The sequence below is a fragment of the Lissotriton helveticus genome, chromosome 5_1 (genome assembly GCF_964261635.1).
Source record: "Lissotriton helveticus chromosome 5_1, aLisHel1.1, whole genome shotgun sequence".
Classification (NCBI taxonomy): Eukaryota; Metazoa; Chordata; class Amphibia; order Caudata; family Salamandridae; genus Lissotriton; species Lissotriton helveticus.
Genome location: NC_136065.1, coordinates 841,525,256 through 841,542,746, shown reverse-complemented (window position 1 = coordinate 841,542,746; position 17,491 = coordinate 841,525,256). Strand labels below are relative to the sequence as shown.

Genomic DNA, 17,491 nt, shown 5'->3' with positions numbered 1-17,491 from the left:
TTTTGTCCACCATAAGCGTGGAAGGGTATACTCAGATGTGAGTCCCTTGCTCATTGCACCATCAGGATTCAAGCAAGCCGGGCCGACGACGCCTGAAATGGCAGAAACCGGTCCCCGGAAGCTTGTTTCCTTCCCAGTACAAGAATTGGCTTGGTAGTTTGGTTTGCCCTGTTCCCATCATGCACTGGGACAGGAACAGACTAATTTGCATATAGCCAAGTTCTGAGCTGGGATGGTGCAGTGAGCTAAAAAACGGTGATGGATCAAGCCCTGATCTTTGGACTGGGTAAGAGTGGTCTGCTTAATTCAGGCACTCTGTTCATCACCACCCCCTTTTCTGAATCATTTTGTCCACCATAAGCGTGGAAGGGTATACTCAGATGTGAGTCCCTTGCTCATTGCACCATCAGGATTCAAGCAAGCCGGGCCGACGACGCCTGAAATGGCAGAAACCGGTCCCCGGAAGCTTGTTTCCTTCCCAGTACAAGAATTGGCTTGGTAGTTTGGTTTGCCCTGTTCCCATCATGCACTGGGACAGGAACAGACTTATTTGCATATAGCCAAGTTCTGAGCTGGGATGGTGCAGTGAGCTAAAAAACGGTGATGGATCAAACCCTGATCTTTGGACTGGGTAAGAGTGGTCTGCTTAATTCAGGCACTCTGTTCATCACCACCCCCTTTTCTGAATCATTTTGTCCACCATAAGCGTGGAAGGGTATACTCAGATGTGAGTCCCTTGCTCATTGCACCATCAGGATTCAAGCAAGCCGGGCCGACGACGCCTGAAATGGCAGAAACCGGTCCCCGGAAGCTTGTTTCCTTCCCAGTACAAGAATTGGCTAGGTAGTTTGGTTTGCCCTGTTCCCATCATGCACTGGGACAGGAAGAGACTAATTTGCATATAGCCAAGTTCTGAGCTGGGATGGTGCAGTGAGCTAAAAAACGGTGATGGATCAAGCCCTGATCTTTGGACTGGGTAAGAGTGGTCTGCTTAATTCAGGCACTCTGTTCATCACCACCCCCTTTTCTGAATCATTTTGTCCACCATAAGCGTGGAAGGGTATACTCAGATGTGAGTCCCTTGCTCATTGCACCATCAGGATTCAAGCAAGCCGGGCCGACGACGCCTGAAATGGCAGAAACCGGTCCCCGGAAGCTTGTTTCCTTCCCAGTACAAGAATTGGCTTGGTAGTTTGGTTTGCCCTGTTCCCATCATGCACTGGGACAGGAACAGACTAATTTGCATATAGCCAAGTTCTGAGCTGGGATGGTGCAGTGAGCTAAAAAACGGTGATGGATCAAGCCCTGATCTTTGGACTGGGTAAGAGTGGTCTGCTTAATTCAGGCACTCTGTTCATCACCACCCCCTTTTCTGAATCATTTTGTCCACCATAAGCGTGGAAGGGTATACTCAGATGTGAGTCCCTTGCTCATTGCACCATCAGGATTCAAGCAAGCCGGGCCGACGACGCCTGAAATGGCAGAAACCGGTCCCCGGAAGCTTGTTTCCTTCCCAGTACAAGAATTGGCTTGGTAGTTTGGTTTGCCCTGTTCCCATCATGCACTGGGACAGGAACAGACTAATTTGCATATAGCCAAGTTCTGAGCTGGGATGGTGCAGTGAGCTAAAAAACGGTGATGGATCAAGCCCTGATCTTTGGACTGGGTAAGAGTGGTCTGCTTAATTCAGGCACTCTGTTCATCACCACCCCCTTTTCTGAATCATTCAATTCTTTTTAGGCTTTTCTGTTGTCAATGCTGGACACATTCTAACTCCCTCAACTATGCATTTCCTCCATCTATGCTGTTCTTCATTCCATTTAGCATCAACGCAATGACGTTGTGCTGTTTTTGCTCTATTGCAATACCTTTCTTTGTCTTTGGTATGTGCTGCATGTTCCCAAGCATTTAATGCTTGATATTGTGCAGGTCTAAGGAGTGGCTTCATCTCATTTAATAGTCTCCTGAAATTTTCAATAACTTTTAAATCAAAAGTACCATACTGTAGAAATCTTAATGCTCCTTCCTTTTCAGTGATCTTGTGCCATTGACGAAGCCACAAACATGTATGAAGCCCTATGCTTCTCACATTTAATGACCTGGAATACCTTCTAGTGGAGCTTCCTTGACCTTATGGCAGGAACTCACTCATCACCTCTCATTAGATCTCAAAGGGCTCTAAAACACTTTTTTTTTTTTTTTTTTAAAACCTTTATTGAAAGACAGGTATAAGTACAAGCGCTGGCCCACAACCACAGGGGCCGGCCGCAAAGTCAGGAGAGTCGAAAAAATAAAGCAATGTATACGACAGGATAAATACAGGATGGAAGCAAAAAAGCCATGACATCGCCCGCGCCAGGATAAAGAGGTTTCATTTTACATTTTACATTAATAAAGGAGGCAGCAACCATATCTACCAGCGCGTCATGCAACATATACCAAGAAGAAAAATGGGGGGGGGGCGGGAGGGAACAACCCCCCACGCAGGCAGACGACCACAGTAGAGCAGAGCCCAAAGACCTCACACGCCCATAACAGGCGCGAAATAGACAAAGAATACCAACAAACGAATAAAGTGGACGCCATACGTACAGCCCACCCACCCCGAAAAGGGAGAAAGTGCAGACGCTTACGAAACAAAGGAATAAACACCAAGGGACACAGCCCACCCCCTGAAAAAAGGCAAAAAGGGACCATAGAATAAAACAAACTAAAACAACAAACACCCCCCCACCCTACATCACTGTAATGGCTACGGTCTACCCCACTAAACAGCGTGCCTGTCGCCCAGAGTCACCCGAAATATAGAAAGAAGAAAGGGAATAATAACAAGGAAAGAGAGGGAACAAGAAAGAAGGGAGAAGAAAGAGAGAAAGAGAGGAGAGGAGCCAGCGAACGAGACATAAAACACCACCCCCCCCGCAACAATAATGCAAAAAACAGGATGTAGAAAACACTGCAGCGTGAAAACAGGAGGAGGATCAATTCCAGGCAACCCGGTTCCCACCAGTCACCAATACACCTTCCACCCCTGGTTCAGGACAAGCAGCAAACAGTAAGGCAAATACAGAAGTGAAGCATTAATCAACAGCGGTCAAATAATCTGGACGCAAGAAACAATCCCAAACCCCGGTCCATCAGCCCAGCAGCCAACAACAGGAGAAGCACCCTAGCCCTGACCCGAACGTGGATATACCCCCAGATGCGCTTCCCAAGAGAGGCCCGCCCACCGCAGAACAAAGGAGCAAAATGGCGAGAGGAAAGACGACAACAATATGGGAGCACAAAATGGCCACGGTGAATCACCAGGGAGTCCGTCAAGTATAGCAGAATGGTCCATAATAACACCAGGAGCACACGACGTTGTAGGCAGTGTAGGCAAGAGGCACAGTGCAGGAGGAGAAGGCAGCCGCAGCACCACAGACAGTTCTCGAGGCACACACGATAAAGAGTCCGGCCACAATGTTGCACTCTTCACTGAAAGGGGAAACAAAGTATCTCGGGCGGAGTCGTCAAGCTGGTGATCTTGGGCGGCAGCAAAATCGACAGCGAGCTCAGATGTATAGCAGGCAGGAGAAAGCGCTGTCGCCCCATCCATGGAAGGTGGTGGCAGGCGGCAGCTTTGCAAACCCGGATCATTAGCGCCCCACCTCTGCGTAGACGCCATGTCGTCCAGCTTGTCCCCCAAGTCCCGGTAGCAATGGCGCACATTTGCACGGAGGATGCACAGGGCTGCCAGGACAGTGCCAAGGGTAATCTTAGGCTGTAGTCCCTGGACCTCATGTCCCCGGGGAATCTCTCGAGTGTCGGGCTCTCCTGTAGACAGGGCAACACTGGTCGCTGGCGTGGACGGGCGCCTCACCTCACAAAACATGGCGGCGTACAGAGCCATTGTGACCAATCTCCACGACGTTCACCGGGCCAAGGAGAGAACCAGCGCACCCCCTTTTAGTCGCCGGCGGAGCATCCTGCGCCGCGCCCAAGAGACATTCCGTGCAGTTCAAGCGCCCCTCGGCAATCCCGGGCAGCGAGGCGTGGGGTCAATAAGCTACATGCGACCCAAAATGGCCGGACAGTCCTCTCCCCGTACCCTCCGCCTCGAACAAAGGCTCCGTTCCGATGGGGATCTGCAGCTCCGTGCGCGCCGCCCTCTCTCCGTCCGCCTCGCGTCAGAATAGGTGGCTGGGCTCGGGCAGCGCCTCGCAAGGGTCTCGTCGGTGTCTCAGCAGCCAGCGCCAACGGAGCTCTCCGGCCGGCAGCAGGTCTCAGGGGCACGGCAGGAGGAGCCCACGGAAGCGGGGTCCGGGGCCGTGAGCTAGGAGGCAAATATCTTCGGCTGCCGGGCAGGCCGAGGGTCCGGGAAAGCGCCGCCGGGATCAGCGCCGCTTCGCACACAATCTACAATCGATTGCGCCAGGATTAAAATCAGGATGCCAGCGCGGCAAGAAAGGACTGGCGGACTCTAAAACACTTCTTGATTACAACAATTCAACAATAAAATGAGCAATGTCAATTCAATTCTTTTTCAATTATTTTGTTCAAATCACAATCTCCATACAGATCAATATGCGCACCGAGTCTCAGCACAATCCTTTCTTTCGTAAACCTATCACAACGACACACCTACCAACCCCAGCGGGGCTATATGCACCAATTGACCTATACCAGCACTGTACTCTCTTACGCAATTCTCACTCCTCGCAGCAGTTCACACTCCTTCACATTTTTTAGACACTAAGGGCCATATGTAGGTAAACGGAGAATACCGAATCCTTAATACCGAATTTTACCGAATCGGTATTAAGCATTCGGTAAACGCGATGTAGATAAAAATTCGTTAAAGTTTACCGATTCGTTATGAATCGGTATTAAATACCAAATCCGGACAAATCGGTAAAAAATGAGAAGCAAATACTGAATCGGTGTTACAGAATCCATTACCGAATCGGAAATACCGATTCGGTAATTCAAAAAATCGTAATTTGGTGAATCAGCCAATCCTGAATCACCCAATTACCTCCCAAACAGGAAGTGGCCACACCCAGCCAGGTGCACAGGACCTGGAGCTCACAGTGAGGCAGGCAGGCAGGCAGGTGAGCTGAGGAGCCAGCAGCAAAACTGCCACACAGCCTCAAGCAGGACTGAAAAGCTACAACAAGCATTGAAATGGCAAGCCAGGACAGGGAGAAGGAGGGAGGCGACAGAAAGAGAAAACTCAAGTTCAGTGACAAGGAGCTGGAGGTCCTGATCCAGGATGTCAGCCAAGAGCACCACAAGCTCTTTGGAGCCCAGTCCCACCAAGTGCCAGAGTCACAGAAGAGGCAAATCTGGAGTGGCATCAGGGACAAAATCAATGCCATAGGTGTGACCCAGCGCACCATAGAGGACATCAGGAAGAGGTGGTACGACCTCAGGAAGACAGCCAAGCTGAGAATGGCAGAGAGACAGAGGCAGGCTGGAAAAACAGGAGGGAAAAACAGAGCCCCAGTACCAACACCACTTGAACTGATGGTTGAATCCACCATACAGCAGGAGAGTGTTATTGGCGTGGGAGACGCCGACAGCTCCGCCAGAGCAGCTAGAAAACAAGGTAAAAGCATGCCCAGCATGCTGTGCTACCCCCTCCCCAACCCCAATCCCCATAGTGGCAAAGGGGCTCCCACTCCACCCCATGTCTTATTGGATACCTGCAATGCATTATGGGTGATGTAGTCAGAGGGAACACATGAATAGGGCAGTCAGGCTAGCAAACACAATAGCATGGTAAAGTAATTGGCAACGTCAGGACAACCACTGTGCTCTGTAGGCATGTTGTTTAATGTAATTTCATGGAAGACAGAGCAGTGAGTATATCTACATTTGTGTCATTACAGGCGAGTCATCTCGCAGCGCAGCAGAGAGCAGCCGAGCTAAGTCAGCCAGGCCAGAAGGGAGGCAAAATGAAGACGTCAGCAGGCCTGCAGGGACCACAAGCTCGGCGACATCACAGCCATCTATTCCACCACCACAGCCATCACCACAGCGCCAGGGAAGTCCGCAATCCCCTCTCACACAGTCCCCACTGCGAAGATCACCAACACCCATACCCCCACAGTCAGGCAGGAGGCATGCCGTGGCCACCCTCCAGCAGATGGAGGAGTCAGATGAGGAGGGCAGAGGGGGCGAACAAAGTCCCATAGGGGAAAGATCCAACAGGGAGAGGTCTAGTTCTGCATCCGAGGGTGCCCACATCTCATCCAGACGCCGCAGGGCAAGGCCGGACAGTCCAGAGGCAGCCGAGCAGGGTGACAGTGTGTTTGCTGGACTGGAAGGCAACATGCTGAAGGTCCAGCGCCTGCGATGGAGAGAGATGAAGTCAATGCACAGGGAGGTGGAACACAAACAAGCATATGCACAGGATGGAGAAGGGCATCAGTGCTATGGTGGAGAACATGAGTGCAGGAATGGAAAGAGTAGCTACTTCGGTGGACAACCTCTGCAGCCAGCTTGAGCAGGACCGTCTACCCAGGCGCAGGGAGAGACAGAGGCTCCAGGCCTATACCAAGTCGGTGAACCGGCTGGCCACTTCAACATCACTGATGTGTCGCAGGTCCATCGCCATGCAGGAGGAGATGGCGCATTGCAGCAGGGATGTGGCCAGGGGGATGGTGTCCATGACCTCAGTGCTAGAGCAAATGCAGAATGCTAAGGCCGCCACAATGGAAGGAGGGGGGGACAGTGAGGAGGCCACCAGCCGTGGTAGCATCACGCCCTCACCCACCGAGTTCAGAAGGCGTAGTGAACGTAACGTGCCTTCACATGAACAGCCCGACACACCAGACATTGTTGATAGGGAACGGTCACGGGCAGCGCGTGGCTGCAAGAAGTAAGGACCTATGGCTGTTACCATGCATGAGATGGGTGAAGTAACCCATGTCCAATTGGACATTGCTCATATTACTGGGGGTGTGCCTAATAAACACCTTAAAATGTAACTTTAACTGGCTCTGTGTCGTTACTCACTCAGTAGTAGTTTGCCGTTATCTCTGCCCGTCTCTGTCTCCCATCATGTTCAATAGCAACGCCTGCTGCGCCGGGCTCTGGCTGAGGGTTGTCCTCGTCCTCGTCATCTGAGTCAGTCAGTTCCACTGCTGTTCCTTTTTTGATGGCCAGATTGTGTAGCATTGCACATGTAGCAATTATCTTGCAACATTTGATGGGGCTGTACAGACGTGCACCTCCAGTTTTGTGGAGGCAACGGAATCTGCTTTTGAGCAATCCAAATGTGCGCTCCACCACGTTGCGTGTGCTCCTATGTGCCACATTGTATCTCCTCTCCCTTGGGGTTGCTGGGTTGAGATATGGTGTGAGTAGATACGGCCAGAGGGCATATGCGCTGTCACCTATGTACAGATGTAAGTGGCATTAATTTGTGTGATCATTTGCTTTAGCCAGGGTGTACATCAGGGTGTGTCACATTTACTTACCTAGTATGTATCCGTCTCCAAATTCACCTGCAAGCAGACGTGTATGGATGCCACTGTTCCGGAAGATGTACGCGTCGTGGCTACTCCCGGGGAATTTGGCCACGATGTCAGTAATTATGAACTTGGCATTACATATCACCTGTACATTGATGGAGTGGGTGGATTTGTGGTTCCTGTATATGTATTCACTAGCTGTAGGTGGGCAGATGGGTATATGGGTCCCATCGATGCAGCCGATGACGTGTGGAAAGTGTGCCATTTGGTAGAACTCCAGCTTGGTCCTCTGCAGCTCCGCCTGTGTACTGGGGAAGGAAATGTAGTGTTCCATTCTGTCCTTCATGGCATCTAGGAAGGTGGTGAAGAAACGGGATAAACAGCTCTGTGACACTCCACCCACTGCAGCTATCACACCCTGGAAACTTCCTGATGCAAGGAGGTGCAGGCAGCAGAGTACCTGGACATGGGTGGGGACAGCGTGGGCCCTTGGTGTCTGATGCTCCAGATAGGGTTTTAGGTCCCGTATTAGGTCCAGGATGGTCTCAGGGTGCAGTCTGTATCTTTCATGAATTTCTGCTTCTGTCAATTGGAACAATGTGATGCGCAATCTGTACACCTGCTCCTCCCGTCTCCAGATCCTTACTCCTGCTGCTCTCAAGCGTAGCCGCCTTGCAATGAGGTAGAGGCCCGCCATTGTGTTCCCACTGATGCATTTTGGGCCTGTTTTTAAGCACTGCACCTGATTACCACATGCTCCAGATAAGTGGTAAATACCGAATCGTTATTACCGAATCTGGTCATATTCGGTAATACCGAGGTTTGCTACATCGCATTTTTGGGGATTATTCCGATTCGTTATTTCCGATTCGTTATTCTTTGTTTCGGTAATTTTGATTCGGAAAATAAGTAATCGGTACCGATTCGGTTTTAACGAATCAATTCGGTATTACGTACATCTCACATGGCTAATTACCGGACGGTAACTACGAAAACTGGCCTTTTTCGGTGTTACCGACCGGTATTTGGCCACCTACATATGACCCTAAATTTCACAACTTTAGGCAAGCACAACAAACAGAAAATCCATGTCTGCTCTACTGTAGAATTTAAAATAGTTCATTCCAACAGATGTTGGCCAAAAATAACACTTTCAAATTTCATACACAAAGATGAAATCTTGACAGTTCAGACCGTTCTTCCCACTAGTCACTTTTCCTGCCATTTCCTTTCCTCCTGGTGAGAACATCACTATCAGCTTTCTATTATATAACAAATGCCTATTCACTAGCTAACAAAAGGCTTCTGGAAAACAACAGCATTTGCAGTGGAAAGAGAAAATCATCTTATGCAACAAACATCAGTTTAATGTGAAAAACAAGCCACTTATCCCTAATGTGTAAAGTCAACATTTAACATGGCATCAGTAGTCAGGCTAACTTTAGTCAATAGATTATGTTACTTCATTTGTGTGTTTGTAATGCCTAAGTTTACAACCTACTACAAATGTTTGCATTATTTGTGCGTGTATTATTCTCGCCTGAAGTTTTGCTCTTTTCCGTTAAATGAGTTACATTTGCAGATAAGGATATTCACTCCATCAGTGTTGTCAATAGTGTGGCATTCCTAGTGTGTTTGGTGTGTGGGAGTGCCGTCAGTTGTTTCAAATAGGTAATAAGTGAGTGTTGGGTGAGCAGAAGGTCGTGGTTGACTTCTAATCTGTTAGGAGTTTAAGAAGGCTTCTGCTGTGTTACTACTTCTCTATGGGAGTGTTTTGAGTAGTTCAAGACTCCTTATATTTTAGGGGAGTTTCTAAGTGGAGTATTCATCTTCTAGTTGTGAGACTTGATGGTCTCCTATTCACCAAGCCATGCACAAATCACGGACTCCTACATCATGTGCATAACCGCTTGAGTTTACTGTCATCACTAAGCCCAGTTACACCAGGGCCCTTCCACCGACCCCCCTATTAATCCTAGACACTCACCCTTTGCTCAGGGACCATGCCCCTAACCTCACATAAACAGCTTTACAACTGTCTCTAGCAGCTGCACTCCCCAGCTGATGCTGGGCCCAGTGCACAAACACTGTGCAGGGCTCATGTGAGGTACAGTGAGCTTGACAGGAAACAGCTAACTCAGCATCAGGTAGGATCACTGTACCACATATGTGCTGATAGAGTGGCATAAAGTAAATTGAGAAGCCCCACTGCAGAAGGTATTGAGGCTCAAATGTGGAGACCACTTGATTAACAATGTAAAAACTCCATTCTACTGTATTTGCCAGAGGGTTCACAACATAAAGCACATCCTTCAATATTTTCAGAGTTCACAGTGTAAAGCCACTTTCCATTGTCTTTGTCAGCAACATCACAATGTAAAAACCCTTTCTAATTGTAAATGTCATGGATGTACACCTTGTAAAGCCCTTGTCAAGTGTATTTGACATGAGTTCTGCATTAACAATGTTCCTATCAGTAATGAGCAGAGACATCTTCATTGGTGGGGGGGATGTTTAACATAAGAACGGAGTCAAAGCTCCTTCTCTGTACTTGTTGATGGAATTACACAGTGTTTCGTAATCATAAAGATGTCTCCTACCAGACCTAAAAATGCCACCTTTGGTGAGCTTTAACATAGTTTGCCTGTTTTATAACACTATCTTGGGAATTTTCTGCCTGCAGGTGCTGTGTATGTCAAAGCATCCCTAATGAATCACAACAAATTCATCAAATGCAAAAGGACAACAGAGGTGCTCGGCACTCCTAACCCAGTTTACAACGAGACCTTCAGCTTCAAAGTGGACCCTGTGGAGCTAGATACAGCGAGCCTCAGTCTGTCACTCCTACAGAACACAGAGGGAGATAGTAGGTGTCAAGGATTTTTTTTATAAAATGACATAGTGCCTTAACCTATTTTGTGTATATTGTTTCAGCTTCCTGATGTCATGAGGGTGACATTCGGCCAGTCCTGATTTTCCAGACTACAGCACCTGGAATGGCGGGACTTGAAGTTTCAGTTTTACCACTATATTAATCTACAAGTATACATGTCCTATTCTGCTTGGCATCAGTGAAGGTCACCCTAATGATACTTGACAAGGAACCCCTTATGGCCTCGCTTTGCCACACCCCCGTCACTATTTTTAATTATGCGGAAGATCTTCAATTGATCTTTCCTGTGGACTCCTCCCCTTCTTCTTGTACCAACTTTCAATCCACCATGCTTGTGATCTCGGAGTGGATGCACTACAGTCAGCTAAAGCTTAATCCGAACAAGACGGAGTTGGTGTTGATGGGTGGGCCAGCCAACCCTTGGAATGCCAGGTTTTGACTGTTTTTTCATTCGTCTAAACATCAACACGTCTCGCCCCTGTTGAACAGATTGCACTGGCTCCCTGTGGCCTACCGCTGTTTGTTTAAACTTGGCTGTATTGTTTTTAAAGCCCTCATTGGCCAAGCTCCTGCTTTTATTACATCTAGTCTTCAGCGCTATACTCCATCTAGAGATCGCCGGTCCATTTCCCACAACCTGCTCACGATCCCAAGGTATAAACGCAAAAAACATGGAGGTCTATGTTTTTCTTTTCTGGCCCCCACTCTGTGGAACTCTCTCCCTATTCACATCAGACTCTGCCTCCGGTATGACTGCTTTCGTAAATTACTCAAGACTCACCTTTTCAAGCTAGCCTACTGAGTTAATCTGCAGCACTGCCCTCCCCGCAATTGTTTTGAGCGCCATGAAACCGTCTGGTGAACGTGCGCGGTATAAATGTTTTTAACATAACATAACAACCAACTTACTGCTATGGGCACTATAAGTGATGGTTAATTTTCTATGTATCACACTGTCTCTTACATGCAATCATGCCTACACATCACTACTCAAAGGCAGCGGCGGCTGGCACAGGTAAGCTTGGTAAGGCAGGGTAGGGAGCTGTGGAGGGGAAGCCGAAAGACAACGGAATAGGTATTTTTTATTAATTTAATTATACCTATTCCATTGTTTGTTGACTTCCCCCCACTCCCACCCACCTCAGCCCCCGCCCCAATGTGTTTACACGTGCTAGCCACTGCTGCAAATGAAAGTGTTATGCCAGGTACATAATTCAGAAGGTCCAAAGACAGGTCAAGCTTTCTCTTAGCCTTCCATTACTGTGTGTCTCTGCGGGACCGATTTACAAAAGTAATCTGAGTAAAGTTACGATTCCTAACTTTACTACTCCTAAATGCCTTTTGTGCATACCGAAAGTCATAAAATTAGGATTTTGTCTCAGATTACTTTTGTGAATCAGGCCCTCCATTTTTACAAATTGTCTTTGGACAAAAAATGCTCTGCACTTGTTTATTCCCGTTTTCAAAGCTACAAATATTTTACCAGATAAGAATTCAGAGACATGCAACTTTATTGCATTAAAATTTGGACTAGGCCCTCCATTTGTGAAGATTTCCATTTCGTGTGAGAAACTTAGTCCGTTTTGATCTTTGCTTCATCGAAATTCAGCATTGCATAGGGTCAAACATTCTAAGATTACAAAAGAAGAAAGACCAAACGTCAAATGCATACGACAAACATAGGGTCCATGGGGAACATAATTATGATTAGTTTAATACTCAGTGGTGGATTTAGAGTCAAATGTTAAAGAAAGAGAAAGAAAGAAAGAAAGAAAGAACAATTTTGATATAAAATAAAGGAGAACCATAATTTGGTATGCACAATCAATGAGCTAATGGAGAGCACTAAATACAATTAGTTAAGCATCAAAGGACGGCTGTAGGACCACCAAGTGAAACAAAGGATATTTAAAAAAATAAAGTTAAAGTATCATCCAAATTTCTAAAATTTGAAATGGTATGGAGGGATAAACAAATATATTACAGACTTTTATTTTGCATAAGGAGATCATTAGTCCTTTTTTTAATAGAGTGGTGGGAGTGGCAGGGGTTGGTGGGGAGGGGAATAGGATCCCAATATAATTATCAGGTGTGAGCTTTTATTTTACGGGGATAATCCAGTATGTGTCCTTCCCCACATTCCAGGTATCTCAGAATCTGTTGTTGATTTCTATTCTGAAAGGCAGCACTTTTTAGCTTGCTAAAATAATGGATCCTGCACTTCTTGGCCATCTTGGATAAAAGCCAGGTTAAAGTCGTATCCCTGACTGCCTCTCCAGTATTGCATATTTCAGCCTTGAGCACTATGGAAATAATGACACTATCCTTGTTGCATCAAGTAAAGGTTTCAGTAATGTAAAATTGAGCTCAACCCCCTTAGCTATGGCAGAGAGCAGACAGGCTTACCTTAAGAAAATGTGTAAAGCATTCAGAAGTACTAAAATACAACACAATAAAAATCCCACCGCAATACAAACAGAAAATATTTTAATGAACTAGATGACACCAAATAACAAAAATCCAATAAGGGGAACAGTAGATATACATTTTTCAAGTTGTAGATAAACATATTGCTATAAAGCGCAAAGCGCCAACAGGTGGTCGTGCTAGACCGGGACAAGGGTAAAGTTTAAGGCCGACCTTGATGGAGCGTGGATCAGATACATATACCAGGTTCGTCCCATTCAGAAATTTTTATTTCTGACTTAGTCTCTGAAATGGAAGTAAAAAATCTTCAGCAGGACAAGGCAGCAGACTGTTGCCAAGACGGGTGAGAAGGATTAGCCATCAGGCAAAGTCCCAGTTAAACAGAATAAAGTTTAATTTGCAGTGGGTTTTAAACAAGAAGGAACTGCCCCTCTTCCCATCCTGTTTGAAAGTCACTGCAGTGCATATCTCTCGGTGTCCCTACATACTCTACAGTAATTACTGCAGAGTATGCAAAGGTGCCCAGGGTGTGTACCTTAGTGGTTGTTAAAAGAGTAACGGAGAATCAACAGATTCTTCTGATTCCACCGGCATAATTCATTATTCCGCCTAGGCCTATTTATGTGCTGCATAAATACTTTACACATTACCTCTAAGTTAAGCCTGACTGCTGTTGTGCAAAGCTACCAGAGGGTTAAACACAGGTTAATTCAGTGACATTTTGTGTTTCACCCTGATGAGGATTGTGGTGGTTGTATTAAGTAGGGGTTCACCCCCTCAAACAGCAACCCAATTGCTCACAAGAAGCCATTGTAGAATTTTGTAGCAGACTTTGTTTGGATGACAGGTATTTTTAAAATATTTCCAGTTGTATAATCACCGAGCATATCCAATATTAAGAATAGTTACATTTCAATATTAAAAAATTATCAAGCAGTTTGAGGGAAGAATGTGGATTTTTGAATGTGGAACAATAAGCTGCAAACTTCGCAAATATAATATGATTTGTGCAAAGCAAGACTACCCTTACAAGTGGAAAGTGTAAGGCACTCAGTAACAATCTAGAATATGTATTTCCGCAAATAAAAGATGAAAACATTCACTCATTCGTTTATTGAATAAAAAATTCTTACAAAAAACAGGGAAAAACTGAAAACAGAAATTAAACTATGATAAAGCCAACATTTTTAACAAAGCCACACGATGCAGGATTAGTAGGAGAAAGTAGTACATAACCATCTTTCACACAGAGACTTCGTTTTTTATTCAACAGAGGCACATAATTAAAACTTCTCATGACTCATAATACCTAAAGAGTGTTGGGGATTAACATTATGCACTGTCCTATTTCATCCGGAACGGGACAATTGGAAAGAAGAGTGAGGATTTTTTGCGATTGATTTTATATTTTGCCATTCTGAAACATATAAAAAAAATTCTAGACTATTATAAAAATGTCACCTCTTGAGTTTCACACATAAGATCACGTCATCTGCGCAAAGCTTCACCTTTGACATTCTCTTTAGGATCCGGATTTTGCAATATCAGGCGCTCATCAGGCACAGCCATCAGAAAAAATCTCCATTGGCTCCCTGTACAATCTAGGATTGACTTTAAGGCATTGTGTCTCACCCATCGTGCTGTGCATGGACTTGGGGCAAAAGATCTTGGCTCCCTTGTGTCCCTCTATGTCCCGGGTAGAGATCTTCGATCTGCAAACAAAAACTTCCTCGCAGTTCCCTGAATCTGGAAGGTTAGATGGGGTGGGAAGGCCTTCTTTGCCCTGGTCCCAAGGTTGTGGAACATCCTCCCTGTCGAACTTAGGGATCAACCTTCGCATCCCCTCTTCCGGAAGGCCTTGAAGACCTGGCTATTCAGGAAAGCTTACCACTAGGCATCATCTCCCTCACACATCAGACTGTTTTTTACCATCCTCAGCGCCTTGACGCCCTTGGGCAAAGTTGCGCTATACAAGAACCAAGTCAGTCAGTCAGTCATATCAGAGATATATATTGCAGTGAGCATTCATCATAAATTACGCATTAAAATGTTCAATACAGATATAATTTCATAATATAGAAATACAATAAATACACAGGGTATCACATCTTATGATGAAAAAAATATAATCAAAACAGAGAATAGTATAAATGCAGTTGACTTAAAACCAGATACAAAAAAGATGAGTGGAATAGTTCATATAGTGCCTGCAATAAGGTAGGGGGGAAAGCTTAACTTATTTGATCATTTCCCTTTCAAACTACCCCTACTTCAGATTGAAAATATTGTCTCCAGAATTTTTCAAATTTCCTGGCTCCCCCGGTTCGTATTGCATATAGCTGTTCACTAGTTCTAACTCGTCTCATTTTTTCTAGCCAACCCTGCATTGCATCTGTGTTCACCAATTTTGGAACAAGAAGGATCGAGCTAGGGCTGTTGCAATATATTCTAATTTGACCCACTTGTTGGGCAGGCCCAGTCCCGGGTCATACCCCAAGACTCTGAGACAAGTAGTTGGAGCCAGATTGACCTTCCCCACACCTAATAAATACTGAAATATTTCAGTCCAGAATCCCTATACAGATGAGCAGTGGCTGAGCACATGCGTCCAGTTTTGCTGGGGAGTGCCCTATACACCGGGGACAATAACCTGGGAGGGCAGGTTTAATATATGTTAACAACGCTGGGGTTCTATACAAAATCCATTTAGAAAAGAAAAGCATCCGTCGCCAATTGGCCCCTCTTAACACAATAAAGTTTAATATATTGAATTCTTTCCACATTTTGGGCTAGATGTAGGTAAATCAGATTTACCGCTTCATAAATACCGAATTTTACCGATTTGGTATTCATGAATCGGTAAATCTGATGTAGGTATTCATTCTGTAAAATTCGGTATTTACCGATTCTGTAATTACAGAATCGGTATTTGCCATTGATTCCTATGGGCCTTGAGGCCCATAGGAATCAATGCCAAATACCGATTCGGTAATTAAAGAATTGGTAAAAATACCGAATTGCCAAGGGGGACAGGGTGTCACTTTGACACCCTGTAGCACCCCAGTTTTTGCCTTGTGTGCAATGTGACACACATACGTGCCCTTAGGGCATGTCTGTGTGTCACATGGCATAGGTGTACATGCACAGATGTGCATGTACACTGGAATTCGGTATTTTATAGGATTTTAATAGGATTGGGTGGTAAATACCGACTCCTAAAGGGCCTGTGGCACTCTTTGAAGTGCCAGCTACATCTGGAATTACAGAATCGGTATATTTACCGATTCGGTAATTTACCGACTCTGTATATTTACCGAATCGGTAAATTTACAGATTCTGTAATTCTGAGGCCCCCTACATTTCAATACCCAAATACAGGTCAGTAAAGGCCTTCCTACATCTGGCCCCTTGTCTGTTATTTCAAGATGATCCATGTTCATCCAATTTTTAATCAGTTTTTGGGTGGATTCAGGGCCATTACACACTAAAAGCATTTTTTTTCGATTCCTGTGGCCTTTTCAAAACCCCTTCATCACTTAAAGCAGACGCCACCTCTCTGCTGCAAAGGTTCTTATCATTTAAAATGCCAATTAGCACTTGCTCCAGAAACTGAAGAAAGTTTAGTAATCACACAACTGTAAATACATGTTTATGCTCTATTTAATTCAACACTCTACTTTCTCCTTCCCAATGGTAAATATATTATTTAGCATAAATGAATGCCCTTGTGTATATACATGGCTTTATATTTGCAAATAAGCATTTTAGGAGGCCATTCTTAAAATGGTGCTTGGTATGCATGTCTTTCCATTTCTTAAATATACCTGACTCCATTCGCTGCCAAGCTTTAATTGTAAGGTAGCTTCAAAATCCTTGCCTTTGTAAGTCTTTTGGTGAGATTGCACCGTGACCTAGCATCTGACCAAACAAAACATAATTAGAAACTGATATTAGAGAAGCGTCAAGCAGTATAATGGAAGTAAGTGTCTAGGAGTGCGGCTGAAGGGCCGTGCCTTTGACACTTGCTTGTTTGAGCTTCATTGGCCATGTTGTGGAAAATGACTTTTATTCTTAGTCTTTGGGACAGGTCTTAGCTCAGAAAGATATTAAAACAAGCATTTGCAATGCAATAGGTCTCGCATTAGAAAAGTTGAGCTATTGGTATTGTAAATGACAAATTTTGTATTTATGTGTTGGTTTTGAAAATAGCGAAATTAATAGCTTTGTCATTTACAATGCTAATAGGTATAGCTTTCGCAAATGTGACACCTATAGCATTTGTAATGCAATATGTGTTTTATTTACGTGACTTACATGTATTAATATTACAAATAAATGGCTTTTATTTATTATTTAATAATTAATACTTAAATAAAAGTTATTGTAATTTATAATGGCAATAGCTTAAAGTTTTGTAAATAACTTTTGTGAAGATTATGTTCAGTGTATTTTATTGTGATGAAAATCCAAGAATAGATGTGAAATATTAACATATTTTTTGTGACATTTATAATAAAGCTTGAAACATTGAGAGAACATATTTGAACTAGTTGTTGTTGAATGGTTGCACAGATTGATGCTGTGGTGGCGCGGAGTGATGTTGTGGTGCCCCTGAGTGATTCTGTGGTGGTGCGGAGTGATGTTGTGGTGATGTGATATATAGAGTGAGGGCGATAGATAGATAGAGAAAGGGCGATAGAGTGGGGGCGAT

At 45.0% G+C, this 17,491-nt stretch overlaps 1 protein-coding gene across 2 annotated transcripts in view; it reads left to right on the top strand.

The window, feature by feature from the left end:
• Positions 1–17,491, top strand: part of LOC144754950 (synaptotagmin-15-like) — a 724,047-nt gene that overhangs the window by 689,533 nt on the left and 17,023 nt on the right. For both annotated transcript variants that reach the window (XM_078643310.1, XM_078643309.1), the window contains exon 7: positions 10,144–10,326. In XM_078643310.1, the coding sequence (XP_078499436.1) occupies positions 10,144–10,326 (183 nt within the window). The remainder of the gene's footprint in view (positions 1–10,143; positions 10,327–17,491) is intronic.